Below are 27,966 nucleotides of genomic sequence, written 5' to 3' on the forward strand. Positions count from 1 at the left end.
GCCAATGAAAATCAGACAACAGAGCCATTACAGCAGGAGTGTCAAACTGCCAGCCTGTGGGCCAGATGCGTCATGCGGAAGCTGTGCCCACCCATTGCTGACAATGGCAAAACTCTCTCTATACGTTACGCAACGTCACATGACATCACGAGTTTAACAGTCTGCATTACATCATAAGAGAGACATCAATCATTCCTGTACACTCCCTTATTCCCTCCTTCAGTATATCCCATCCATGTACATGTTTCCCACGCTTGCATGAGATTTCCCTGGTGCAAAAGCTGATTACAAAAAGCAAGAAAGCAACAGTTAGACTAAACAATTTCCCTTTGTTCCAGAGCCCTTCAATATCTTCCAGGAAACTTGCTTGGAAGCTCCACAGAACTAGGATTTCTCATCCACCATTTGATCCTCTACATCAGGGATGTCAAACTGGAGGCCTGTGGGCCGGATGCATCATGCGCAGACCACACCCTCCCCGGCTCTGCAAAGGCAAAAAATGTTGCGATACGTCATGATAAGTCACGTGACGTGATCGAGTTCGACAGCCGTGCTTTACCTGGTGCAATAATGGAACTACCCGTCCAGGCTGAGCTACACATTCCTGTACAGATTCCAGTTAGGCCCTCTGGGGCAGAAGCAGCATTTGTGTCTGCTTCAGTGACCTTCAGCTGAGAGAGGAGCTTAGCTGGAAACCTTCTGGAAACTGAACTTTGCCAAATCAGTTTGCTCTGACTTGTCTAGAAACATTTGCTTCATTTGGAAATTTTCACTGGAGCAGAATGGTTAACTAGAACCCATACCTCCCCTTCTTCCATAGTGAGCATTCATTAGCAGGGTGTTACCATGTAAAAACTGCCCCATCTTCTCCCGTGGCTGCCAGGATCACTAGCTGCTTACCAGCAGTCATCTGGAAGCCACTTGTGAGGTTCTCCCCAGTTGGCCCTTTTAATTGATTGCCCATTGACGTAGGAATTGCAACTAATTTTTACAGATCGCCCAGGGAATAGGATCAGAATTCCTGTACTGAAAGGGCCATGTGTACTCTGGGTGAAAAGAATCCACCCATCTGATATGTAGAATGATAACAATCAACAGAGGAAAAACTAAAAGAGGCACAACAGAAACCTGAAGGTGTTTGTAATAAAAATCCATTCGTTTTTTTTAAAAAAGGAAAAAAAATTACAGGGTCAAAATACAGAGAGGGATTTTAAAGCTGCAGCCCTCCTATTTCACCCCTTCTGTCAGGCAATTTGGGGCTTAAGCAATTAGAATTCAGTCTTTCCCCTTTTTCTCAGCTAGATTCCATTTTGCCATGCTTCATCTGTCAGTTAAATATATAAAGGATTTAAAATTGTCAGTGAGTGGCTCAGGGCCGGCTGAGGAGAAGGGTGAGATAAATTTTAGCCTGTGGTAGGCATGGAAATCATCTGGATGATTATGTTCTTTCAGCCTTTGGGAAAAAATGAAGGCAACCATTTTTTTAGAATGGTGCCTAACACTGTTCTGGAGGAGTTTGATAGCATCTTTTCAGATAATGAACTTTATTAAAAGGAATCTGCTCTTGTGAATAGTAGCTCATTTCATCAGCTCTGATCCAGTTGGAAAAGATCTTTGGGACAGCTCTCCTCTTATCATGAGAACCCCCTAACCCCCTAATGCTGGGCCAAGAGGATGCCAGGGCGTGCTATCTTTCTACAATAGACCCTCTCCTCCTTTTTTAAAGGCTGATTCAAAGACTCAAGATAGAACCATCAACTGAATGAGAAAATGTGGGACACTCTAAAGACCACCAGATACCAACCTCTCTTGTTTAGTGCCAACTCCTTTCAGCAGCACTTGTCACACTCCAAGAGCCAGTATAGAATTAAGCAGGTTTCTAGCCCTCAAATTGACTTCGCTAAGAAAAATCCCCCAAGGAGACATGGAGCAAGGTTTTGAAAGATCAAGAGGTAGCTGTTGATTTTTCCACTGACCTTGCACATTCCTATGCCAAATTACATGGGAAGTAAAGGGGGAAAATGCAGGATGGTGAAACAGGGGAATGGTGTAAGAACTGAGATATGAACCAGGAAGTGCATCTTTAAATATCATCTATTTTACAAATTCACTGACTGAACTAACATTCAGTTAGTTCCTTCTTTCAGTCTCTCGGGAAGATTGGGAAGTTGCCTTGGAGCAAAGGGAGAATGCTTTATTCTATTCCAGACCTGCCAAGTAATCCCTCAGTGGGACTTCGGGATTTCAAGTACAAAAAAGCTTTCTACGCCTTAACTTTACCTTACTTGGAAATGCGAGGCCCTCCACATACCAAAAGAAAAAATTCTGCCACTGTCTTGCAGTCCAACTCCTACACTACCTATAAGTATAATCCCCAAACAAATTATCTTACTCTTCTTTGAGCTCTAGCATGAAAAATGGCCAAGTTACTGACTGTGAAACATTTACAGCGTTATGGAAATAATATTAGAATTAGAATAACAGAGTTGAAAGGCACTTTGTAGGTCATCTAGTCCAACCCCCCCACCCAAGCAGGAGACCCTACACCATTTCTGACAGATGGCTGTCCAGTCTCTTCTTGAAAGCTTCCAGTGATGAAACTCCCACAACATCTGAAGGCAAACTGTTCCATTGGTTGGTTGTTCTCACTGTCAGAAAATTTATCCTTATTTCTAGGCTGAATCTCTCCTTGATCAGTTTCCATCTGTTGTTCCTTGTCTGGCCTTCAGGTGCTTTGGAAAATAGGTTGACCACCTCCTCTCTGTGACAGACCCTCAAATATTGGAACACTGCTATCATGTCTCCCCTGGTCCTTCTCTTCACTAGACTAGCCATGTCCAGGTCCTGTAAGCATTCTTCATATGTTTTAGCCTCCAGTCCTCTAATCATCTTTGTGGCTCTTCTCTGCACTTTTTCTAGAGTCTCAATGCCTTTTCTATAGTGTGGAGATCAAAACTGGTTGCAGTATTCTAGGTGTGGTCTTACTAAGGCTTTATAGAGTGGTATTAGTACCTCATGTGATCTTGACTGAATCCCTCTGTTAATGCAATTTAGTATTGCATTGGCTTTTTTGGCTGCCACTGCACATTGTTGGCTCATATTTAATTGATTGTCCACTAAGATTCCAAGATCCCTCTCCCAGTTACTGCTATTAAGCCTGGTTTTGCCCAATCTATATGTGTACTTTTGGCTTTTCTTGCCTAGGTGTAAGACTTTACTTTTCTCTACATTGAATTTCATTTTGTTAGATAGGGCCCAGTGTTCAAGTCTGTCAAAATCCATCTGGATCTTGAGCCTATGGTGTTGGCTATTCCTGCTAGCAATATCATCAATATAATGAATTATAGAATCATAGAGTTGTGAAAGAATCCCAAGGATCATTTATATTCAGGAAAATCTAGCCTCTAATCTCCTAACCTCTTCTTAAAAATCAGCAACCTCAATATATAGACTGTTTCAGTGTTACGATAACTAGGAAAAATGTCCTTATATTTAATTGACATCAAGATAGCTGCAACTTCAATCTATTAATGTTGGTTCTAGTTTACTTATATTGTATATATATTTAGCTTTACAATATTTATACAGTATAAATACTGTAACTTTACTGTATATATACTGTATATTTAGCTTTATTGTACAGGTCTTCATTTACAACAGTTCATTTAGTGACCATTCAATGTTACAGCAGTACTGAAAAAAGTGACTTATGACTGTTTTTCACACTTACAACTGCTGCTGCACCCCTAGAGTCATATGACCAAAATTCAGACGCTTGGCATCCGATTCATATTTATGACGATTGCACTGTCCCCGGATCATGTGAATCCCTTTTGCGACCTTCTGACAAGCAAAGTCAATGGGGAAGCCAGATTCACTAAACAACAGTTGGACTAATTTAATGACTACAGTGATTCACTTAACAACTGTGGCAAGAAAAGTAATAAGATGGGGCCAAACTCACTTAATAAATGTCTCGCTGAACAACAGAAATGTTGGGCTCAATTGTGGCTGTAAGTCGAGGACTACCTGTATACTGTATTTAGCTTTACAGTATTTCCTTTTGTTTAATCTCTTATCTTCAATTTGTTTTGCCTGCCACTTCTCTTTTTCTGCTCTTTGCCTAGTGCTACTTACTCCAAAAGGGACAACAAGATAGATCTGCATATATATTGAATAGTGAGCATACACAACAGGATTTTATAGATAAACAATTCCTATCTTTATAAAAGCAAGACCTATCCAGTTCAGCAGCTAAACTGGGACAATCTGTCTGTATGTATCTATGATACATGGCCTTCCAGAAGGGATTAAGCTGCATTCCTTGTTTCCCTCATGCAGTTAACGTTCCATGTTTGCAATGGCATAACACAAACTCTGCTCCTTATGTGCTTGAATATGTCATTGTAACACAAATGTAAAAGATTAGAACTTTTGGGGGGACATGCGCATTTTCTCATTTTGCCATAATTGCGACTAGTGCAGACATCCATGGCTAGAGCTTCTGGGGTTATACTTCAGCAACGTGTGGAGAATCACAAGTTCCATGTTCCTGAGACCAAGGCCATTAACAAACTTGGGTGGGTAGGTTTGCCACTAAACTGCCTTTGGCTTAAAGTGAGAAGTGAAGATGCTGAATGCATGTTAAGAGTCTGTTAGTCCCTCACCATGTTGCTCTGCTTTTAATATCCTTTGAGGTAGGAAGGAGGTGACCATCATTTTGTATTTGTTTTGTACCCAGGACATTTCAGTCCATGATTGCCGGCTTTAAGGTAGAAGAAGAAAAAATTGAGGGAAAAATGCGGCAACCCAATAACTTTTTTTTATCTCCTCTGTATTTATCAAGAGCCAGGTAACCTCTTGATTTCTTAGCTCCTCCCTAGTTCTCCTCAGCTGCCTGCCTCCACGTTACCACTCCCAGGTCATCGACCAGCACTTGGGCAGAGCCAGAGTGTCCTTTAACCCTTCCTGGTGTCAGACAGACAGACTGACAGGCAGACCTTCAAGTTCTGGAAGCAAGAACTTCTGTCATTCTCAGATGCTGAAACTTCTAAGGTAACTCTCATGGACATGTCTGCCAGCTGTAGACAGTGTTTTTTCTCTGGTCCCCATTGATGATCTATTTAAGGGCCCTGGGTTTTCTGTTATATTTACAAGATGTTCTACATTGGATAGAATATCTAGATAGGTTTGTTCCACCCCAACCGTATCAGGATTGACAACTCCTAAGGATCTCATGGAAGACCCATGTTCTCTGCTTACATTAAGCTTTCATCAGAGGACTTGGCTCTGGAAGACACATCTGCTTCCCCCAACCCTCATTTTTCATTCTTTCTTGCAGCACTCCTTATATCTTACCTTCTTATCAGCATCATTATTATGATTATTATTACTCTGTTGCTGGGCATGTACACTGAGAACTTCTGCATCGGAGACAAATTCCTTGTGTGTCTAATCACGGCCAATAATTCTATTCTATTCTATTCTATTCTATTCTATTCTATTCTATTCTATTCTGCCAATGATTCTAATCAGTCTTTTCTCATTGTAGCATACAGGGAGAATTTTGTACCTAATAGTTATAGAGAAAATAGGAGGAAATACCAGTTTCTTGTGACACTGTTTGAGGGGGGGAGTAATTCTGTACATGCTATATTGCTATTAGAGGTGCAGCACAATACGGAATCTGATCATACCATTCTGCATTTTATTACAGTTCAAGTGTCCACTTGGAAAGGGATTTTATCTATTACAATTGTACAAAAGATTCTGGACAGCTTATAGCATGCAATAAAACTCAGCTCACTCCAAATAAATAAAATAAGGAATTCCTACACATTTTGCATCAGACACTTGCATATTTATTGGGGTAGCTTAAGTGCTTGAGATCCATTAAACATCAACTCCCCAAGTGGGTAGGTAATCCTGATGCTGCAATTTTTCTCCTTAGAATCTAAAAAGATGTTCCTTTGCAGAGTGGGAAGTGAGCATCTCATTCCTGTATTTGCTTGCATTGGTTCACCCTTAGCTTTGTACAAATTAGTTTTGGGATTAGGAAAAAAACCTGCTTAGAGACTGATTTTTTTTTCTTTCTCTGCATATTGTTATTCTAACTTTGTTAAAGTAAAATGAATATGCATGAAGTGCCGAAGTGGCGCAGCAGTTAGAGTGCAGTACTGCAGGCCACTTTAGCTGACTGTGTTCAGCAGGTCAGCGGTTCAAATCTCACCGGCTCAAGGTTGACTCCGCCTTCCATCCTTCCGGGGTAGGTAAAATGAGGACCCAGATTGTTGGGGGCAATGTAAATATATATATACATTGCTTACTGGTGTACACCGCTTAGAGAGTGCTTGCACTTAAAGCGGTATATAAGTCTCATAAATAAATAAATAAATAAATAAATAAATGTGGCTTTATTGTTCCAAATTTTCTGACTGAGGGTATCTAGATCCCTTCAGCCCTTGTCCTCCTTCTCTGCCACAAGGGACACAAAGATCTGCATATATGTAAATCACTCATGCAGCATCACAAACAAAATTCCTTCCTTCCTGTGTTTCAACAAGGCATTCAGCCAGCCCATTTGGGAAGAAGCAGAATGCAGAAGTAACAAGGTCTATGCTCACAGTTTCCTTCTTAACTTCCTTATTATCTTAACATTTCCCAAAGGTTCCATTTGCAAAAGAGAAGCCACTCTCAGTCTCCTTAAGGGAACTGAACTAGTTTAATGAAAAAAAAAAATTAGGGGTGACATGATAGCAGTATTGCAATATCTAAGGGGTTGCCATAAAGAAGAGGGGGGTCAACCTATTTTCCAAAGCACCTGAGGACAGGATAAGAAGCAATGGATGAAAACTAATCAAGGAGAGAACCAACCTAGAATTAAGGAGAAATTTCCTGACAGAACAATTAATCAGTGGAATGATTTGCCTCCAGAAGTTGCGGGTTCTCCAACACTGGAGGTTTTTAAGAAGAGATTGGACAGCCATTTGTCTAAAATGGTATAGGGTCTCCTGCTTGAGCTGGGGGTTGGATTAGAAGACCTCCAAGGACTCTTTTGACTCTGTTATTCTTCCATTGCTAATCTGCTCTTACCATTAGGAAATTGAACGTACTATAGGATTAATTGAAATCCATCCTTGGGGGAATTGTGCATTGCTACTTAGCAGCTGAAAATGGGAGCCAAATTTGTGAGATGCTTAAAAAGGAGGGTTATTTGTTATTGGCCCCTTAAGTATTGCTTTATTTTTGCAGACACCAAGTTAACGTAAGCTGCCAATGGGATGTATTTCTGTCAAATAAGGTGGGAAGGAAACTGGAGAACGAAAAGTTTGAATGGGAACTCTGAACTATTTTGTCCTTTTTTGCATTTACTGCTGCTTCTCCCAATGGCATTTCTGCTCTGGTCTTAAATCATATTGCAAAGGTAATCATACTCGGGGGGGGGGGACACGACAAAGTAGACTTGCAGACAAAATGAGGTAAGCAGCCAGATAGTTGTCTACCTCTCCCTGTTGCCACATCCATTTACACTCCTCCCCAACTAATTCAAACACATTGCAGTCACAAACAGTTCCCCTATAGCAGGGATCTCCATACTTGTCAAATTTAAGAGTTGTGGACTTCAGCTACCAGAATTCCCTAGCCAACATGGTTGGCTTAGGAATTCTGGGAGTTGAAGTCCACAAATCTTAAAAGTTGCCAAGTTTGGAGACCCCTGCAATATTATTGGTGTCCCAGGCATAATGCAAGACAATATACAACCAATATGAAGTGTGGGCTTCTTTAAGATGCTACTATTCATGATGATAAGGTCACATCTTTGTTCCAAATGAGGTTGTTCAACATCAGCAATATTTTCCAAGAGACTCAAGATCAGATATGATGCATCAGCTGGGATTTGCCAACTTTCCATCTATCCTTAAAACCCTACCTTCCTCAGTGTGTGCAAGGCTATTTGCTCTAAAAGACCTGCAAAATCTTTTTAGGAGTTAACTCTGGCTTCCCAACAGCTGTTGCTTCCCTTTTTAAAGATTTGCATTCAATGTGACAATTGTTAAGAACTGGCATCTGTAGGCTAGGTGTTGCCAGCTGCTTTCTAATCTTCCCTACACACAAAGAAAAATATATGGATTTTAATCTAATATAATGATATAAAATAATATTTATTTTAATTTAGCTTTGTGTTTGATTAAGTGGTTATGTTTCAATACAATAGTCTATTTCACCCTGGAGAACTGTCTGCATTGAGTATTTTTTTATATTTTTTTTATTACAGTATTATATCTTTTAAATAAGTATAATAATATCCTGCAGCAGGCTTGCAACAAAATCTTACTATCACTTCAGTTGGAGACTTTTATTCCCACTGTTGCCGGAATGCTAGAAATATCACAAAGGGAGGACAAATGTTGCCAAACAAATAGAAGAATCGGATCTGCTTGTTCCCAATTTCCAAGCCTTTTATACAAACATACTTCTGCAACTAAAAATTGACCTTTAATACATCCTGTTTGGTCACAAACAGAGCTATCTGAATTTTTCAGTGGCCTGCTGGGCTGCAGATGAACCATTAACTCCTTCAGATAAACCAACCGGTGGCTTGCAAGACTAGAAACAAGCAATATTCCCATCCTTTTGAAAGTTACTGTTCGACTCCATGGAAGAGACACCTTAGAACAGAAGGAACTTGCAGCCCTCCAAATGTTTTTGGGCTACAGCTCCCATCATCTTCTTTATCTATCTATCTACCAACAGGTATGATGGGAACTGCAGATTACCAATAGTTGGTGGAGAGCCATCTCCATGCCTTAAAGCTGTGTTTCTCAACCTCTGCCATTTTAAGATGTCTGAGGCTTATTGGGGAATTCTGGGAGTTGAAGTCCATATACCTTCATGTTGCTGAGGTTGCGAAACACAGCCTTAAAGGAATATGAATATACCACAAGCTTGTCTGGATTAGAGCAAATTTCCATTTGGTCCAGCATAAATTGTGATTAGTCCACAATTGGATTAATTGATTCCAGAAAGCTTGCAAGCAACACATGGAAACAACAGAGGCTGCTTTGCATCATTTGCCTTCAAAGCAAGCAACTAGTATTTAGAGGTAGAGTGGCTGTGAGGTCGGAGGCGCTAATTTAATACAAATAGTCCTTCATTTACAACAGTTCATTTAATGACTGTTCGAAGTTATAGTGGCGCTGAAAAGAGTGACATGACTATTTTTCACACTTGTGACGGTTGCAGCATCCCCAATGGTCATGTGATCCAAATTCAACCGCTTGGCAACTGACTCATATTTATGACAGTTGCAGTGTCCTGGAGTCACGTGATCACCTTTTGTCACCTTCTGACCAGCAGAGTCAATAGGAAGGCCAGATTCACTTAGCAACCACGTTATTAAGTACTGGAGTGATCCACTTAACAACTGTGGCACATGAGGTTGTAACATGGGGCAAAATTCACTTAACAGCTGTTTCATCTAGCAACAGATTGTGGTTGTAGATTGAGGACTACCTGTACAGGCTCCGTTAAGTTATTGCGGCTCACAACAGCTAATACACTTCTCCGTAATCAATATATCTAATCCTTTTAAAAAAATCACCTTCAAGTCATGGATTTTATGACTGGATCATACAAAGAAATGCTTTATTTCATCCACCCTAATCCTACTGCTCTTCAACCAAACTGACAGCCTTGAAAAAATTAGGGGACTGGAGGCTAAAACATATAAGGAACGGTTGCTGGAATTGGGTATGTCTACTTCAGGGGTCTTCAAACTTGGCCCTTTTATGAGTTGTGGACTTCAACTCCCAGAATTCCTTGGCCAGGCTTGCTGGCTGAGGAATTCTGGGAGTTGAAGTCCACAACTCATAAAAGGGCCAAATTTGAAGACCCCTGGTCTAGTTTAATGAAGAGAAGGAGGAAGGGAGGACATGATAGCAGCATTCCAATAACTCAGGGGCTGCCACAAAGAAGAGGGAGTCAAGCCATTCTCCAAAGCACCAGAAGGCAGGACAAGAAGCAACGGATGGAAACTAATCAAGGAGAGAAGCAACTTAGAACTAAGGAGAAACTTCCTGACAGTTAGAACAATTAACCAGTGGAACAACCTGCCTCCAGAAGTTATGAATGCTCTAACACTGGAATTTTTTAAGAAGAGACTGGACAGCCATTTGTCTGAAATGGTATAGGGTTTCCTGCCTGAGCAGGGAGTTGGACTAGATGACCTCCAAGGTCCCTTCCAATTTTATTATTATTATTAAAAGGGGAAATATATAAAACAGTCTCAGTTACAATTGGCTGTCATACAAACACCCCATCCACATTTATTTTATATGAACTGCCTTTGGAAATGGATAAAAATGGCTACCTCGCTTTTCTAGCCTGCCATCCTCCACGTAAAGTCCTGTTGGCACTACAGATACACAGCCATCCTGGACCAATATCCCTGAATTAATAAATCTGGGATCCATTGGCTGAAGGAAGGCAGCTCTCCCTAGTGGTTAGGGAGCCCTGTATCTATTGGAAAAACTGAAGGGGTAGCTGTGCACATGGAAAGAGATGCACATTTACATTTTGACTGATTGCTCAATTCTTTTCCCACTCCTTGTCAGCATCTGGTCTCAAAATAAGGTATTTGTTCCTACTTCTCTCTCTACACTTCTGGGGCAAGTCCAAAAAGTCCTCTAATGTCCTCAGTTCTCACCTATTGGTTTTATAGAGGGAGGGGCTAATGCCTGGCAGACCCACCTACTCTGCTCCAAAACAGTCCACCCATCCTTCAGGCAGATCCAATCCCAGATGAAAGCAAAACTGCTCCAATTAAAAAGTCTGAAACCTGCCGTTGTCTCTTAAAATCAGATGTTATTATTTGCTCTAGAGTTGCTGTTTGACTTGGTGTTCAAGGCAGCTGGAGAAAGCAGGCACCAACCAAGACTTGAAAAAAATCCACGAGCATCAGATTTGGATCGCCATTACTGAGATATTCAAAGCGGTTGAAGGCTGATCAGCAATTCAAAATTTTATTCTAGCCTGGGCATCGTGAGAGGGTCAGGTACTTTGATTATATTCTTTGCTTCAGCATGTTTATGTTTGCTTGTACAACTTTGCAGCTGTTTTCCAGAGGACTCATGAAATCTCTAGGTCAGGGAGATGACAAAGGTTCATACAGAGCACTGTCTCATCCATTATTTTGCTTAAAATTGTAGCTAGGAGATTGATGCATGAAGAAAAGATCTCAATTTAAAAATCTTTACCTCTGCTTTGACTTTGCAATCCAATGTATGGCTTCTTACACTGCACAAAGCCATGTGATTGTATTTTTGTTTTGGCTTAGCCTGATCTGTAAAGGGATCCCACTGAGATGCATAAACCAAATTTCAGGAACATGGTTTTGTGCCAAAGGAACACTCTACAGCTGCAAGTTGACTGACTGCAGGTTAACTAAACATCAGACACAAGTGTAAGTGTAAGTCAGTTCATATGACCACCCTCAATATATGTGGTTTTGAAAAAAAATATTATGTGAAAGAAGCAAAACACTATTTTTACTTTATTCTCTCATCCAATTTTACTACATTAGCTTTAATAAGTGACTTTATTTATTGGCAACATCCTTCTTCAAAATTCAAAAGATGAATTCTGTAAACTGTAAATTAATCATCTATACACTAACCAAAAAAAGTAGAGAGGTTCAAATCTAAGCCCATTGAATTAGTGACCCTACAAATCAAAGAAGCTGGATTTTTTATTTAAAATTAGAGAATCAGGTCGGTGTAGTGATGTAAAACTACTGGGTGAGATAGGCGGCACATAAATTTAATAAATAAATAAATAAATAATGAATCTACATTTCTAAAATTCTCACGGTAGTGCTATTTTGTGCAAACATTAGGAACACCTTACACCAGACCCTGCATTGCTAGTTAATTCTAGCTCCAATAGAGGTGCTAGTTTGAACTTATGAAACCCTTCATGGCTTAGCACTCAGATACTTTCGGATCACTTTCTCCAGCCAGTTTGGGTCCGACGAGATAAATCTGCCAAGGAGAAACTCTGCAAATCCCACACTTTCAGGACATTGGGGGGGGAGGTACACCAAGAAAGCAGGGCAAGGAAGTACAGCTTTTCTGTGGCAGCACCCTGTAGACTAGCCTCTCAAGTCAGCTCCCTGTTTCTCATCTTTCAAAAACACCTGAAGAGCAAGTTGTTGTTTTGGAGGGCTTTCCCGATTTGATTTAACTTGATGTAATCCTCATTTTAGTCTGTCTGTATTGGTATGGTGCTGTTGTGTTTTTGTTATTGTATTTCTCCCTCCCCTCTCTCATATCTATATCTATATCTATATACCTATATACCTATATACATATATATATATACACACATAAATACTTTCCATTCGAGAGGGCATAATGACTCAGTAATTAAAGATGCTTGTCAGCTGGAAAATTGACAATCTGAGCGTTATGTATGTGATGGGGTGAGCTCCTCTTACTTCTCCCAGCTCTCGCCATCTAGCAATTCAAAAGCATGTAAACGAGAGCAGATAAATAGGTTTCGTTTCAATTGGAAGGTAACAGCATTCCGTGCACCTCAGCGTATAGTCATGCTGGCCACGGGAAGCGTCTTCAGACAATGCCGGCTCCTTTGGCTGAGAAGCGGAGGTGAGCACCTCTCCCTAGACTCAGAAATGACTGGACAGTGGAAAGCTTTATCTTTACTTTTATATTTTCCATGTGGAGCCTCAGAGAGCATTTTTGATTGTGGCAGCATAGAAACATATAAAATAGACAAATTATGACCAGGATTTAGTTGCACGCAAACATGAATCTGAACTATGAGGAAATAATGAAGATGTTTGTTGTGCAAGCCCAAAAACTATTGCACTGGTTGAGAAGAGGAAAAGATGTAGATTTGCAAGTTCTCCTCTTACCCAGTCATCACAGGGATTTTTCTGCCCTAATCGATGTTAGCAAATAAGGACCTGTTTCTCTTCTAGGATCTGTGGATAAGATCCAGATAAAATAAGATCCAGCATTAAGACTGTGATTCCACCTCAGGCTCAGAGCTTTTTTCTTTCAGCGCAGGCCCCTGTTGATGGACCAGTGGACCCTGAGATCCCCTCTGGCCAGATTCTGGGTGGCTTGGCTTTCCCTGCAGGCCATATGCCATTTTGCCCAGGGTGAGCCACCTGACTTGCTGGCTGGTGGAGCTGCTGGGCCTCTGCTGGAAGACGCCACCCAAGAGCACGGTTACTACCTGCAGCAGTTGTTTGGACAGTATGGTGAGAATGGCACTTTGTCCTTTGAGGGCCTGACCCGCCTCCTGCTAAGCCTGGGGCTGGGGAAGGTGCAGGTGGTGGAGATCGAACACGAGGAACTGGGCCATGGTCACGTCTCCCATCTGGACATCCTGGAGGTGCAGGAAAACAAGCACCTGCACTTCCACTCAGCACTGGATCATATCAGCAAGTCAGAGCACGGGGCCAAGACTCAAGTGGAGAGTGTTACCCCCACCAGGTGGGTCCATTCTAAAGACTGGAAACATCCAGCGGGCAAAAATGGCTGCACTGGGGAGGGCTTGTCCATTCATAAAACAGCTTTCCAGGTGGGCATGGACAGTCACAAAAGATCCATTTGTCACAAGGTAAACAGGGGAGGATTTCCCCCCACCCTTTAGCCAAGGGGTGTCAAACTCGCTTTGTCACGTGATGTGTCATGACGTATCATGACTTTTTTTCCATTGCCGGCAAAGGGATAGGCACAGTTTTGGCATGACGCATCCGGCCCATGGGCCGGCAGTTTGACAGCCCCGCACTAGCCCTTCCAGAGGATTTCAGGGTACCTTTGCCTTGTTGTGCTGGGCAGGCTGTACTTCCAAACAAAGCATCCGGACCTTGTTTGTTTGCTCTGTGGTACCCAGAGCTAAATCAAGCTGATGCTAAGGGCTGGTTCTTTGTTTCCCACTGCTTTATTTATTCTTAAGGAAAGAATTTGAAAAAAAAAAAAGTTAAAATCAGGTGGGGCAGAGACCCACCTGGCCAGCGCCAAGGGAGAGCTGTGGACAAATTAGCAACCCAGATTCTACAGCTTGAGAAAGATATTTCCGTCTGTACACAATGGAAGATTGCCAGCGCATATTTCCATTGAAGAATGAAATAATTAAAGCATGGTGTTTGTTAAGTTCTTGATCAGCAGCTAACATCTTGCACAGCATCTAAGCCCAAGTAAAATAAACATATTGCTAGCCTCAGCATTCTGATCTCGCTGAACCAGGCAACCTGCTGAAATGGGTCTGCTGAAATATTTCTTGTCTTTCCGGAAGCTGAGAGCTAGCAGCAATAGGCCTACTTCAATCATTGCAAGAGAAAAAGAAGTGAAGCAGCAGCTCATCCCTGTCAGCCATCAATTCAAACAATTTGGGATAACATTAATTTGGGAGGAGATAGATAAATTCAGAAAAGATTGAGGTAGTCCTCATTTAGGAACCACAATTGGAACTGGCAACTTTGTTTAGCAAAGTGGTTGCTAAACAAAATCGCTACTGTGGTTATGGCCTTACTTCAGTGTTATTTTGCTTTACAGACCTCTATAGTCTGTAAACAAGAGAATTGGTCACAAAGTTACATTTTCATCACCATTGCAACTGCCCAAATTGCTGTACAGCAATCTAAGTGAAGACCACATGTGTATTAATCACCACAATGTAAAAAAGATGTTGAGACTCTAGAAAGAGTACAGAGAAGACCAACAAAGATGATTAGGGGACTGGAGGCTAAAACATATAAGGAACGGTTGCTGGAATTGGGTATGTCTAGTCTAATAAAGACAAGGACGAGGGGGGACATGATAGCAGTGTTCCAATATCTCAGGGGCTGCCACAAAGAAGAGGGAGTCAAGCTATTCTCCAAAGCACATGAAGGCAGGACAAGAAGCAACGGATGGAAACTAACCAAAAAGAGAAGCAACCTAGAACTAAGGAGAAATTTCCTGACAGTTAGAACAACTAATCAGTAGAACAACCTGCCTCTAGAAGCTGTGAATGCTCCAACACTGGAAGTTTTTAAGAAGAGACTGGACAGCCATTTGTCTGAAATGGTGTAGGGTCTCTTGCCTGAGCAGGAGGTTGGACTAGATGACCTCCAATGTCCCTTCCAACTTTATTGTTGTTGTTGTTTGATTAGATTTTATACTAATAATTAAATGTCATGAAAGGAATGCAATGCACCAATTCTTCTGGGAAATCCCACCCTCAGCTACAGCCACTTGCTAACTCATCATCTAAATTACCCCACAGTTTTGTTGTGGGGAAAAACAGGCGGAGGGAGAGCTATGTACACCATGATAAACTCCTGGAATAAAAGTGAGGTATACATTGAAAATAATTATTTTCAAGCCTGCAGCCTTATGTATTTTAGTTCTATTTCTCTTAGTTCTGTTTTTTTCTGATTATTCTCAGGGAGATTTAGTTAGCCTTACAGTATCAGGACGGTTTCTTAACATTTCAGTGAAATGCAATCTTTCCCTGTTGAGTTGATGATGATTTCACCTGTCTTCAGGCCAGGATTCTCTCTGCTGGACCCTGAACTCCATACCCCAGTCTCTCCTGCCTTCCATGAGGTCAGCCACATCCTCAAGCCCAGCTTTGGGCAAGGCCCCGGGAAATCTGACAAGGAGAAAGAGGAAAATGTTTTCATGCCTCCCCATGGACATTCTAAGCTAAACCTTCTGGAGGGAGTCATTGCCTTAGATCACTCAGTCTTCAATCACCTGCATGAAGATGTAAGTATTGGAGATGCGTTGCAGTCATTCTCAAGATTTCCTGCCTCACTGCAGCAAGTGTGTTGACTATACTGGGCTGGCAGGGAAGCAATTATGCTACTGTGTATAAGGGGAGGTGTTGATGGGAGGGGAGATTACAAAGTATATTCTAGGTCTGAAAGATGGAAAAATGAGTCAAGATTCTTTGTTTATACTGGGCCCATGTTCCATTTGGAAAGAACCCAGTGTTGCCCTCTCAGCTGAACTGTGGATGGTAACCTATGGATGACCTTCAAGCTGTATCTGGCCTTCAAGCTAATGATTGGCAGCAACTTGATTACCACCAGCGATCCTCAAAGTAGATGACTAGAAGAGACTCACTTAAACCAATGCAATTAGACATGTTTTCAAAAGCCATCCTATGACAAGAACTACTGTTAAAATATGTCACATACAGACGCCAACACACTTACATAGAAAAAGCAAAGTTGCACAACTGGTGCAGAATTTATCTCTGCTTTTCAGGAATGCTGTATTTTTCTGTAGCTCCCAGAGGAAGCACGACACATTTCTGATTTCTCACCCTGCCCTTCTCTGTTACTGAAATTCTCCTCCCAAGCTGGGCAACATTTCTTCCTCTGCTCAGGAATATCCACACACACCCCAAATGGATAAATGATAATTGTAGTGGAAGTGTGTTCTGCCCTGGTTGGAGGGCCACAAGCCCATTTTAGCCCTATTCATTTGTACAATAAACAGCCTTCCGGGTTGTTGTTCTTTCTCCAGTGCCTCAATGTGTCTCAGCTGCTTGTCAATTTCGGTATGAATACCATCTCCAAAATCACCCCAGAGCAGTTCACTCTGCTGTGCCCAGCACTGCTGTACCAGATCGATAGCCGTGTTTGTATCCAGCACTTGGATGATGTGACTTTCAACACGTCCGAGAACTCGCTCTGGAATGGTAAGATCTTCTGCCTTTCTCAAGTCATTCCGAAGTGCACATCTCCAGGGAGGTTGGCCTGGGTGAGCAGGAGGAGGCGGAGTTAGTGATGTCATGGGAAGAGGGGTGGGCAAAGCTTTCCCCCTCCACTTTGCTATACACATAGTCCTCAATGTACAATAGTTCATTTAGTTCAATAGTTCAAAATTACGACGGCACTGAAAAAAGTGACTTATGATTGTTTTTCACACTAGCATCCCCATGATCACCTGATCAAAATTCAGAGGCTTGGCAACTGACTCATATTTCTGACGGTTTCAATGTCCAAGGTCATGTGATCACCTTTTGCAACTTTCTGACAAGCCAGATTCATTTAACAAAGGTGTCACTAACTTAACAACTGCAGTGATTCATTTAACAACTGTGGCATGAAAGGCAGTAAAATGGAGTAAAATTCACTTAACAAATGTCTCACTTAGCAACATAAATTTTGGGCTCAGTTGTGGTCATAAGTCAAGGACTACCTGTACAGCTTGGAAGGGGAGTAGAAGGTGTGGGGGAAGCAAAATGTTTCCAGGCCCAGCCTTGAGGACCCCCAAGTTGTGGCATCCATTTTGGGTGCCACAATCAATGGATTTTGGTGATGTGATTTTTGAAGGAGGGTGTTAGTTATTGTTGTTTGTAGTTTGGGGAGTGTGTATGGAAGCAATTGGCTTCCTACACCCGCTTCTACTCTTAATTTATCAAAAGGAGAAGCTGAAGTTTCTGGATGTGGCAAATTGTAAATTGGGTACATCACATCACAGATGGGGTCACACAATCTCATCAAGACACTATTTTTTGTTAGAAAAAGAATAGTACATTATAAATTTGAACAATGATTAGAGTAGAAATTGCAGATGGGTCAACTTACCACTATATAAATGCAATTGTAAAGTTAGGTTTGTACTCCTTCTTCTCCCTCCTTTTCCCAGACCGCAGCTCCCTCAGACTTTCAACATGGCTTCCCTTCAGCTTTCAGTTCTTTCCTTTTTTTAAACTTTTCTTTCTAATCTTGTAAGAATTCCACTTTTCTTCTGCAAACCCACAACGCTGCATGCTTATTTAAAATATGTAAAACAAAATTCCACATCCTCTCTTCAAGATAACTCAAATTGTTCCTCAGAACATCCTTATTGAATAAACTGAGAAAATGTTTTCCAAAATCATGCTGAAGCCTCAATTTGCCCAAGTTTTTATTCATTGCCTCTTGATTCAGCTTTTCTTTCACCAAACTGGCTTTTTCCCAACATCCTCTGCCTCCAACTTATTTTCTAGGAGTTATTTTAAGAAGATATATAATTACTTGTGCCTTCATTACTCTCTTGTGAAGAAACTATTCATTACAATCTGTAGAGAGAATGTATCCTAGTGCTTCCATCCCAGGGAAGTGTAGCAAATAAGGCCTCCACTATGTGTAACTTGTTACTTTTAGAGCTGTGTTTCCTATTCCTGGCACCCTTTATGCTTTCTACAGGCCTGGGCTGGGGATTTTTGGCTATCACCATGACCAGCTTGCCCTCAGCACTGGCCATTGTCTTGGTGCCCCTACTGAGTGGAGAAACCTTCCAGTTCCTCCTGACTTTTCTGGTGGCGTTGGCTGTGGGGACGTTGTGTGGGGACGCTTTGCTGCACCTCTGGCCACATGTATGTACCACCCCTTCTTCCATTTGGGGTACAATTGTCCACAGGTAAGTGGATAACCACCTAACCATCTCAGCTTCGTACAGAGAAGCCCAGCTAAGGCATTGGGTGTCTGCCTCTTCACATCGGTTCTCATCAATACTTTGTCCTCTTTGATCCTGTTGTTTTTAATGAGGTATCTCCCACATTTCACCCAGTGAACATTCCTCAGTTCTTGCTGGTTTGCCTCTCTTTTAGTCATTTTCATGAAAAACAGGATTTTTCATAATTAATGCTATTGTTAAACTCAGTGGGACTTGCTCCCAGGTGAATATGGACAAGGTGATGCCAGAACCAAACAGCAGAGCTGAACTCCTGTCATGTTTCCATGAAGAGCAAATGTGGGGACAGTTGGGGATTTTTGCTCAGATCTTTCCAGGCCTATCTTAAGGTGGTTTAAAAGAATTAATATCTGTTCTGAAATCTTCCATTCTCTGCTCAGAACAATTGTTTTTATTCAGGCACAAGTGACCTCCCATGGCTTGCTGTCCTCAGAAGAAGATGGCGTTCTGAAGGGTCTATGTGTCCTAGGGGGCATTTACTTTCTGTTCCTCACTGAGAATCTCATGGGAACGCTCAACCAAATTCGCGCAAAGAAGGTAAGAAGTGCACTGAATTACAACACTCCTCAGGGCAGGAAAAGACATGTGCCATTCATACACATATGCCAAACAAGCAAAAAAAGTATTTAAAAAAGTATCCCGTAGAATGAGAAAAGACAGTTCTGAACTACGGCCATGTTATACTACTGCCCATCACTACAAAGAGACCATATCTCTAGCTTCATTAGGGTGGGGTTCAAATCTCAACAGGCTCATTGGTTTTGCTTTTATTGGACAGAAAAGTGCGACTGGAAAGCAACTTAAGCAATCTGGTACTAAGGTAGACAAGAATGAAGCAGAGAGGACCTTGCATGGTGAGTTGTGAATTACTTAGTGCCTCAAGTCTGTTGTAGTATTTTGGTATGTTTTACATTCTATTTTAGCAGGAAAAATATGTGTCAAAATATTTTCAAAGGAATTTATGTGCCATAGTTGAATGATTATACACCCCTGAACCCACTTGAATAAATGCATTTTAAATGTATAAAAGTAGTTGAATACGCAAGGCCTCTTCTTCAGTCTAGATATTGGATAGATAGCTGAACATTATCTCAGTGATCGTTATCTAGCATCAACACTGTTACTAGTTGTCCCTTCAGAATTGTGATTCGTGCTTCCGGTTTTGACGTCATGGTGAAGCAGACGCAGGAAGATGGGACCCTGAAAAGGGTTGAAAGTCGCCCCATAGAGGCAACAAGCAAGGAGGGCATCCATGCTGATTGTGGGAGGGCGGCAGCCCTCCCGTTTGATCTGAGGAAGCCCTCCAAACCGGCAGTGGAAAGACTGGCTACATTCACATAGGCAGTCAGAAGGTGCTGTCAAATGAAGACAACATGCACTCTCAAGCAATCTTACAGCAACGTGGATGAAACTGGGTGAGATGTAAGCCTCTCTTTATGACTTTAAGACTTCTTCCTCAAAATCTGCCCAAAGCACTCCCCCCAAGGAGAAAGGAAAGGAAATTCCCACCCCATTCCCCTAGAAAAGCGGCAAATTAATTACATATATATATATATATATATATGTAAAAAGTGCTTTTAAGACCTTTTTTTAAAAAGAAAGACTTGAAAAGTTTACAATATAAGTTTTGGATTTAAAAACTGAAAAGCCTGGCTCGAAACCCAGAGCTAGATAAGACTTTGGCTGGCCTTGAAGCTTTTACTTTTGAGAACTGCAGCTGAGAAAAAGGAACAGACTTGGGGGCTGCTTATCTGTGTGGCAGAGATGATAATATTATTCTAAAATTGGCCTGTCTGAACTATGAACACAAATAGAACTGTATTGTAGAACTATTTTCCTGTAGAAGAAACATACACTATTGCCTGATATGATGGAACACTTTAGATTATAAATTTTGATTGTTAAACAACCTTTAATGGTTCTTTTTTCTCCCTGGACAGAAAGGATATTTTTCTCATTGGACAGAAAAATTTGAAGTTTACTTATATCTGCTTAGGGGAGGTTTAAGAATGGCTAGTAGTTGGTTGGATAAATTTATAAAGACTACTTATAAAAATAAAATGGATACTTCATACTTAGCTCTAAATAGTAAAAAACAATCCTTAATATCAAATATTTTATTAATTTTCTATTTTTACAATCAAGTGCCTAATAGACAACTAAAAGATTGAGTCCATTAGTGATTCCATAGTACATGTAGGCTTCTTCAAATTAAATCCAATGTTACACCCTCCAGTACAATCTCTCCTCTTCTGGTAATAGACATTTTTCTACACTAGGCAAATACAATTCTTATTATAAGTAAATATACAATTGCCTATCAACATTTGTTGCATTTTTCTAATAGTGTCAATAATATCAGTTTATAATATCTTTACTAACCAAAGCATATCTTAATTGCATTTGCACTCAATATCCATTTATTCAGTCTATCTTCTATTTTCGCTTTTTTCAATTTTAATTCCCCATTCATGTTCAAAATATCCCAATCATTTATAATTTCAGAACAGTTATATTTGGGTAACCAAAAGCTTTCCTTATTCAAAGTTCTTAACATATTCTTATTTCCCTTTTCATACCAAGATATGATATTTTGATTACAAATCCTATCTATCTAGTTATAATAATAATACTTCTATTTCTAGCAATCTATTCTTAACCATATTCAAACATTTAATTGATAATATAACATCCCCTCTAATAGGTCAAAGCTTCTATTTCCTTCAGTCTTACTTTAGCTTTCTTCCTTTGCCAACTAACTTTCCATGTCAGTGCATTTGGATCATCAAATAATTCTTCCTCTATTTTTGTGTATATTATTTGAGATAAGAGAAACAATTTAATTAAAGCATTTTTGGAAGAACTAGCCCGTTGAGATTCATTAAACAGCCTCCCTCCTCCAATTCCCCACAGTTCTGTTAATGGCTTTATCTTCCATTCCATCAGCTCTCCTTCCTTATCCTCCAGTATGTTCTGAAACCTTTGTTTGTAAAATGTCTTTTCCATTTCTGATGTTATTGTTATGTCTTCTAAGTCTTCATTTATCTGAGTCTGGTCACTGGTTTTTTCCTTTAGATCCTCAAAATTTGTGTCGGCATATCTGGTTTTCCTTCTATTTTCTGGGTTGCTGGTTCCTTCTCTGTAGTTATTTTCTGAGTTTGTAAACTAAAATTAGAAGATTGCTCTTTTATCTCCTTTGTGTTATTTTGAATCTCATCACGAGCTAAAATGATTGTTTCTTGTATTAGTTTCAACAAGGAAGAATTTCTTTCTGTGGTTCATCAGTATTTTCTTGGTAATATGGCAAACTGAAATTTCTGGAGACAAAGATTAAGGATGTGTTTTTTTTACTATTTAGAGCTAAATATGAACTATCCATTGTATTTTTGTAAGTAGTCTTTATAAATTTATCCAACCAACTAGCCATTCTTAAACCTCCCCTAAGCAGATATAAGTAAAATTCAAATTTTTTTGTCCAATGAGAAAAATATCCTTTCTGTCCAGAGAGTAAAAAGAAACATTAAAAGTTGTAACAGTCAAATTTATAATCCAAAGTGTAACATCATAGCAGGCAATAGTGTATGTTTCTTCTACAGGAAAATACTTCCATAACATAGCTCTGAAAGTCAGTGTTTGTGTTCATAGTTCAGACAGGCCAATTTTAGAATAATATTATCATCTCTACCACATAGATAAGCAGCTCCCAAGTCTGTTCCATTTTCTCAGCTGCAGTTCTCAAAAATAAAAGCTTCAAGGCCAGCCAAAGTCTTATCTAGCTCTGGGATTTGAGCCAGGTTTCTTTTGCATATAAATAAGTTGTAGTGCCGTAATTCACATTAGATGTCATCAACGCTGTTTTTCAGATTTTAAATCCAAAACTTATATTGTAAACTTTTCAAGTCTTTCTTTTAAAAAAAGGTCTTAAAAGCACTTTTAGTCCCCAAATTTCCAAGTTATATATATATAAAGTCCAAATTAGTCTTGTAAGTTTCTCATTTTTTCCCCAAGTAATTAATTCGCCGCTTTCCTGAGGAAATGGGGTGAAAATTCCCTTTCCCTCCTTGCGGGGAGTGCTTTGGAAAGAATTTTAGGAAGAAGTCTTAAAGTCATAAAGAGAGGCTTAGGTCTCACCCAGTTTCATCCAAGTTCCTGTAAGATTGCTTAATAGTGCATGTTGTCTTCTGTTGACAGCACCTTCTGACTGGCTACCCGAATGTAGCCAGTCTTTCACCTGCCAGTTTGGAGGGCTTCCTCGGATCAAACAGGAGGGCTGCCGCCGCCCCCCCCCCATGATCAATGAGGGTCCCCTCCTTGCTTGTTGCCTCTACGGGGTGACTTTTGGCCCTTTCCAAGGTCCCCCAGTGGGGCGAAATCAAACGTAGAAGACAGAGCCCCGTCTTCCTGAGTCTGCCTCGCCGTGAAGCCAAAACTGGAAGTCTAATGTTTTATGTTTTAAATGGTTATGTTTAATAGTTTTTAAAATGATTTTATACGTTTTTAATCTTTGCTTGGGAGCCACCCAGAGTGGGCTGAAAGATGGTGACTGCATAAAAGTTTTAAATAAACAAGATGATTAGAGAGTGGAGCTAAGGGTAGAAGACAGGCAGCATCTGTTGCAGGGCCTTGTCCAGAATCTCTAAAATGATCAATTGCCATCAAGTGCAATCAAGGGAGAATAATGTCCTTCAGCAGCAAAATGGCATGAAACTAACCTGTGTTTTTGCTCAGTCTCTCTAGGTCCTAATGGATTGCTAGGTGGGTCAAAGGCCTAACACGTTTCCCTGAAACCTCAGTGCCTTTATTTCTTAAACTGAATAAGATTAGGAAACAAGCCAAACTGCTGTTCCAAAGCTATGCCCCTCTGTTCTTGGAGATAGCTCTACAGAATGTGCATCTTCTCAGTTTCCTAGGCTCTTAGTCACAACTTCTAAGATCTTAAGACGTGATGTCAAAGAGGCATGTTAAATAATGATTCCTGGGCACATACATTTCGAAAGATAAAAAGACGATCACCAGGAAGTAAAACAACAAAGTTTTAATAAATAACCATGCTTGCGATGGCTCAAAATCTGCCATCATCGTCAGGGTGTAAACCAGTCAATGGGGAAACTTGCTTATAAATGCAGCCGCGCCTGCACTCGGCTCATGGATCTCGTGACGGGTCCCAGCCGGACGATCCTTGCCTCACTTACAACATCAGATGATTCATCCTTACATCCTTTACTTACATTTATGTCACCACCCACCTCCCCATTCCCTGCTGGAAGGATGATAGGAATCAATATGTTGGAACATGGGAACCGATGTAGGATCCCCAGGGCGGAATATTGTGATAACGAAAGTATAAACGGTTATGGCGCATGCCAAAAGGGTGGAGGAAGGAAGCATCCTGAAGAGTATAAGAAGGAGAATCGATCCAGTAATGGGAAGGATACTCCAACCTGGGGAAATAAAGAACGCTCCCCCTCCGATTTGCGGACACAAGGGAACGGGGAGGTGGGTGGTGACATAAATGTAAGTAAAGGATGTAAGGATGAATCATCTGATGTTGTAAGTGAGGCAAGGAACGGCCGGCTAGGACCCATCATGAGATCCATGAGCCGAGTGCAGGCACGGCTGCATTTATAAGCAAGTTTCCCCATTGACTGGTTTACACCCTGACGATGATGGCAGATTTTGAGCCATCGAAAGCTTGGTTATTTATTAAAACTTTGTTGTTTTACTTCCTGGTGATTGTCTTTTTATCTATCGAAATATATATATATATATATATATATATATATATATATATATATATATATATATATATATATATATATATATATATATGTAGGTCTTTGGTTGTTCGGGTTTTCTCCTGCGTAAAATTGGAAGTGTCTTGGCGACGTTTCGACGAAGTCCCATTCGTCATCTTCAGGCTGGTGTTTTCAGCTTCGTGTTTCGTGCTGCAACGTTTCGACGAAGTCTCATTCGTCATTTGCTCCTAGAAGCACGAAGCCGAAAACACCAGCCTGAAGATGATGAATGAGACTTCATCGAAATGTCGCCAAGACACTTCCAATTTGACGCGGGAGAAAACCCGAATAACCAAAGACCTACATACAAACACCCACGAAAACCTCAGAAAATATATATATATATGGTCTAAACTCTTCAGGTGCTGAATTGCAGAGTTTGAGAGTGCCGGAAGAGGACCCTGGTAATGAAAATGGCAAAGTCCAGGACTGCTCCATTCAAATTCACAACTCGGAAAACCACAGGACAAGCCTGGAGAAGCAAACAGAAGAGATACATCATCATGGTCACTCCCACAGCCCAGTTGGGACTCTCAAGGCTGGGATAGCTGACATTGCTTGGATGGTTATTCTTGGGGATGGGGTACACAATTTCACAGATGGATTGGCAATAGGTCAGTGGTTTCTAAGCACACCTTGGTCCCATCTTGTGACAGAAAAGCAAAATAGTCTACTTCTTTCAGAACCTTTTCTCAGGAGCTTAAGGTGGCATACATAGCACTCCCTCTTCCTGCTTTTCCTCTCCCCTCACAATCCTATGAGGGAGGCTGGGGTGAGAGAAACTGACCATCTCACAATTGCCAGGGAACTTCTGTGGCTGAGAGTGGACTAGAACCTGGGACCTCTCCCTCCTAGCCCAACACTGCTACGCCACAAAGGTTCTTTTAGACTTACATGCCTTGCTACACTGTTCTTCTACTTTAGGGGCTGCCTTCTCAAATGGACTCTCCAGTGGCTTAAGCACTACGTTGGCGGTCTTTTGCCATGAACTACCCCATGAACTGGGTGAGTGAACAAGGGCTGCTGCTGCTACAGGACTAACTGATCTTTTTGCATGTCTTGTTTTCAAGCTTGCCCAAAGCACCATGGAAGCAAAAGTGGTCACGTCCTGCCCCAACAGGTTCATGCCTAGACATTGCTGGTTTCAAGGGGGGTTGAGGTAGCCTTAACTTTCTCTCTCTTTGGCAGGAGACTGTGCTGTCCTACTCCGGGCGGGCATGCCACTCCGGTGGGTGCTGTTGTTTAACCTGCTGTCTGCTTTCCTGGCTTATTGGGGCATGGTGTTAGGGACAATTGTCAGTCAGAACACTTCCCAAGTCACTCCCTGGATCTTTGCCACCACAGCTGGTGTTTTTCTTTATGTAGCTCTGGTTGATATGGTAAGAAATTGTGTTTCATTTCTCTATGTATGGTGCAAGCCTTAATTTATTATATTTCTATCTGACCTTTTTTTGACCAGTGGTATATGTGGGAGTCTTCCCTAAATTTACCTTTATGGTAGCAATGAAGTAAGATTGATTGGTAGCAGAGGGCCTAGACCAGGGGTAGGGAACCTTGGCTCTTTTATGACTCGTGGACTTCAATTCCTGGCTCAGGAATTCTGGGAGTTGAAGTCCATGAGTCATAAAAGAGCCAAGGTTGCCTACCCCTGGCCTAGACTCACCCCCTGAATTTTGTAGGTATCTGGAGCCTTGAAACAAGCCTCTCTACTCCAAGTTCAACCACTACAATGACACTTGAAGCCCATAGAATGTTACATGTTCTTTCTTACTTGTTGCTCTCCTTCCTCACCCTTCTTTATAAAAAGCACAAATCGGTGTTTTCATTTCACAATCCTGTATTAAATTGGGAGAGAGAAAATGATGCCCAAATTGCAGGGGGTGGTTAATATGTTTTTCAAATCTAAAGCTTTAGTTTCAACCAAGCAACGGGAAGGGAACATGCAAGACTTGTGTCTGGGAACATGCAAAATTTGAGGATTTTTTTGGATCCTTGCTACCTCTGGCCCTGTTTCCTGCCTTGTCCCATCTGCTGTAGCTTTTCAAGATCAAGGGAGGTCCAAGTGGAAATATATTTGAGATCAAGTTTACCTCTCTGAATTCAGCATCTTGTCTCTGAGATTTTAAACCATTTATTTGGAATATTAATGTTTCTCCTCTCTCCCAAATACTGTAGAAGTGGATTGCCAAAGCTTTGGGGTAAAAAACAGAATCTAGTACTTGTAACAGGACAGGAAAGGTGGAACTATAATTTCAGACACTTTGCTTCTGATTGTTCCTCCCTTTATAGACTATAGGAAACGAGATTAAGTCTAAAAGGATATGCAGGACATTTGTGCGGAATTAGGGCTTGTGACTCTAAAATCCAAACTGCGGGGAAATTTCAGAAACATGCCTTGTAGCCTACATGGCACTTTCTTTAGAAAACATCTTGAAAAATTTCCTGGTGCATGAGTGGCCCTTTTTCATGGGTTAAATACCTGGTGCTGAATTGTTTAATGACTTAAGTAGCCCAAAATTGCAATGTGATTAAGATAGGACTGTACAGTGGCTGTTGCTCTCTACTTATGGGCAAAGATTCTGTCAGTTTGTACTAACTAGACTATGAATGCTGTCAAAGTGATAACCGCTGGTTGTTTTTCTCTAGCTACCTGAAATGTTGCAGCGACATTCTACCAGCCGGAGAAAAAGATCCTTCAGACACTTCGTTCTTCAGAACTTGGGCTTTCTCAGTGGAGGTGGCCTCATGCTCTGCATTGCTCTCTTTGAAGAACATATCAGTGTCCGCATGGATGAGTAAGACATTTCAAAAGGAATTCCCAGCTGCAAGGCAAAATGCACTCGTGGCTCTGTTGTCAGTTATGACTGTCTTCTTCCTATAGCTGAAAAGGCAGCTGTAAAATCCTTTTACTGTGATTGGATAATCCAAGGAAGTTGGAGAGGAGAACAAAAGAAAGTTTGGAAGGATGAGGGACAAACACTTTTGCCAACCCCCACAATCCTGCGATAATGGGTATGGTGCCAAGAAAATTTAAGTCTAATTCAGCCTGCTTGATATTGTAAAATAAAGTAGGCTGCCACTAAAATTAGCATGTTGAAAACCCATTATACTTTGTTAAATGGAGGAGGGGACAGTTGTTTTAGGAGAGTGGACCTAATTTAAATGTGTTTCTGTCAACGCTGCAACGAATTTGGCTGAAGCCATTTCTACTTCGTTTTCGGTTGCCACAGTATGGGAGGGAGGATGTGTGCTTTTAAGGTTAGACAAAATAGTAAATTGTCCCGTGGGAACCAAGATCATTGCTACCTGGGTTTTGATGGACTGAGCCTTCCCTTAGAAAGGCCACCAAAGTAGTTAATTGGGGAATGTTATTTATGACATCATGCTGCGGTGGGAAGTTCAACTTTGCAACATTGTAATCTTTGGGAAGGAACTTCAGTCTTGGTTTCACTTTTGATCCTGCCAGTACTTTGTAGCCAATAAATATGTTCTTTAAGGAAACTTTCTGCCTTGGAGTTCTGTTTTTAGGGGTCTCATCTATCGGAACCATGACATTTTCAACATAAGATGAAATTATTTAAGAAACTGTACCTTTTCCAGGTAACCCCTTGGTGCTAGTATTGTACCAGGTACTCATGGTTCCTACTGCATTTTGGTTAAATAATGGTTTCAAGAGCAGCAGTTATTCC

At 41.0% G+C, this 27,966-nt stretch overlaps 1 protein-coding gene across 5 annotated transcripts; it reads left to right on the forward strand.

Moving 5' to 3' along the window:
* The first annotated feature begins 4,953 nt into the window (after nucleotides 1–4,953).
* On the forward strand, nucleotides 4,954–27,778 carry SLC39A5 (solute carrier family 39 member 5). 5 transcript variants are annotated; one of them, XM_039337368.1, is made up of 12 exons: nucleotides 4,954–5,055; nucleotides 10,880–11,053; nucleotides 13,081–13,517; nucleotides 15,557–15,779; nucleotides 16,545–16,719; nucleotides 18,215–18,384; nucleotides 18,882–19,019; nucleotides 19,261–19,336; nucleotides 24,640–24,891; nucleotides 25,202–25,282; nucleotides 25,466–25,656; nucleotides 26,924–27,778. In XM_039337368.1, the coding sequence occupies exons 3-12, from the start codon at nucleotides 13,096–13,098 to the stop codon at nucleotides 27,074–27,076; spliced, it is 1,881 nt and encodes a 626-aa protein (XP_039193302.1). In that variant the 5' UTR covers nucleotides 4,954–5,055; nucleotides 10,880–11,053; nucleotides 13,081–13,095; the 3' UTR covers nucleotides 27,077–27,778. The 5 variants fall into 5 exon arrangements, with proteins under 5 accessions (XP_039193302.1, XP_039193305.1, XP_039193306.1 ...); XM_039337371.1 differs by lacking the exon at nucleotides 4,954–5,055 and adding an exon at nucleotides 11,336–11,467 and having other exon boundaries at nucleotides 10,797–11,053; nucleotides 13,086–13,517; XM_039337372.1 differs by lacking the exon at nucleotides 4,954–5,055 and adding an exon at nucleotides 11,336–11,461 and having other exon boundaries at nucleotides 10,797–11,053.
* The last annotated feature ends 188 nt before the right edge of the window (nucleotides 27,779–27,966 follow it).

This window comes from Crotalus tigris, unplaced genomic scaffold, assembly GCF_016545835.1.
Source record: "Crotalus tigris isolate CLP2741 ecotype Arizona unplaced genomic scaffold, ASM1654583v1 scf7180000017674.1595824, whole genome shotgun sequence".
NCBI classification, from domain to species: domain Eukaryota; kingdom Metazoa; phylum Chordata; class Lepidosauria; order Squamata; family Viperidae; genus Crotalus; species Crotalus tigris.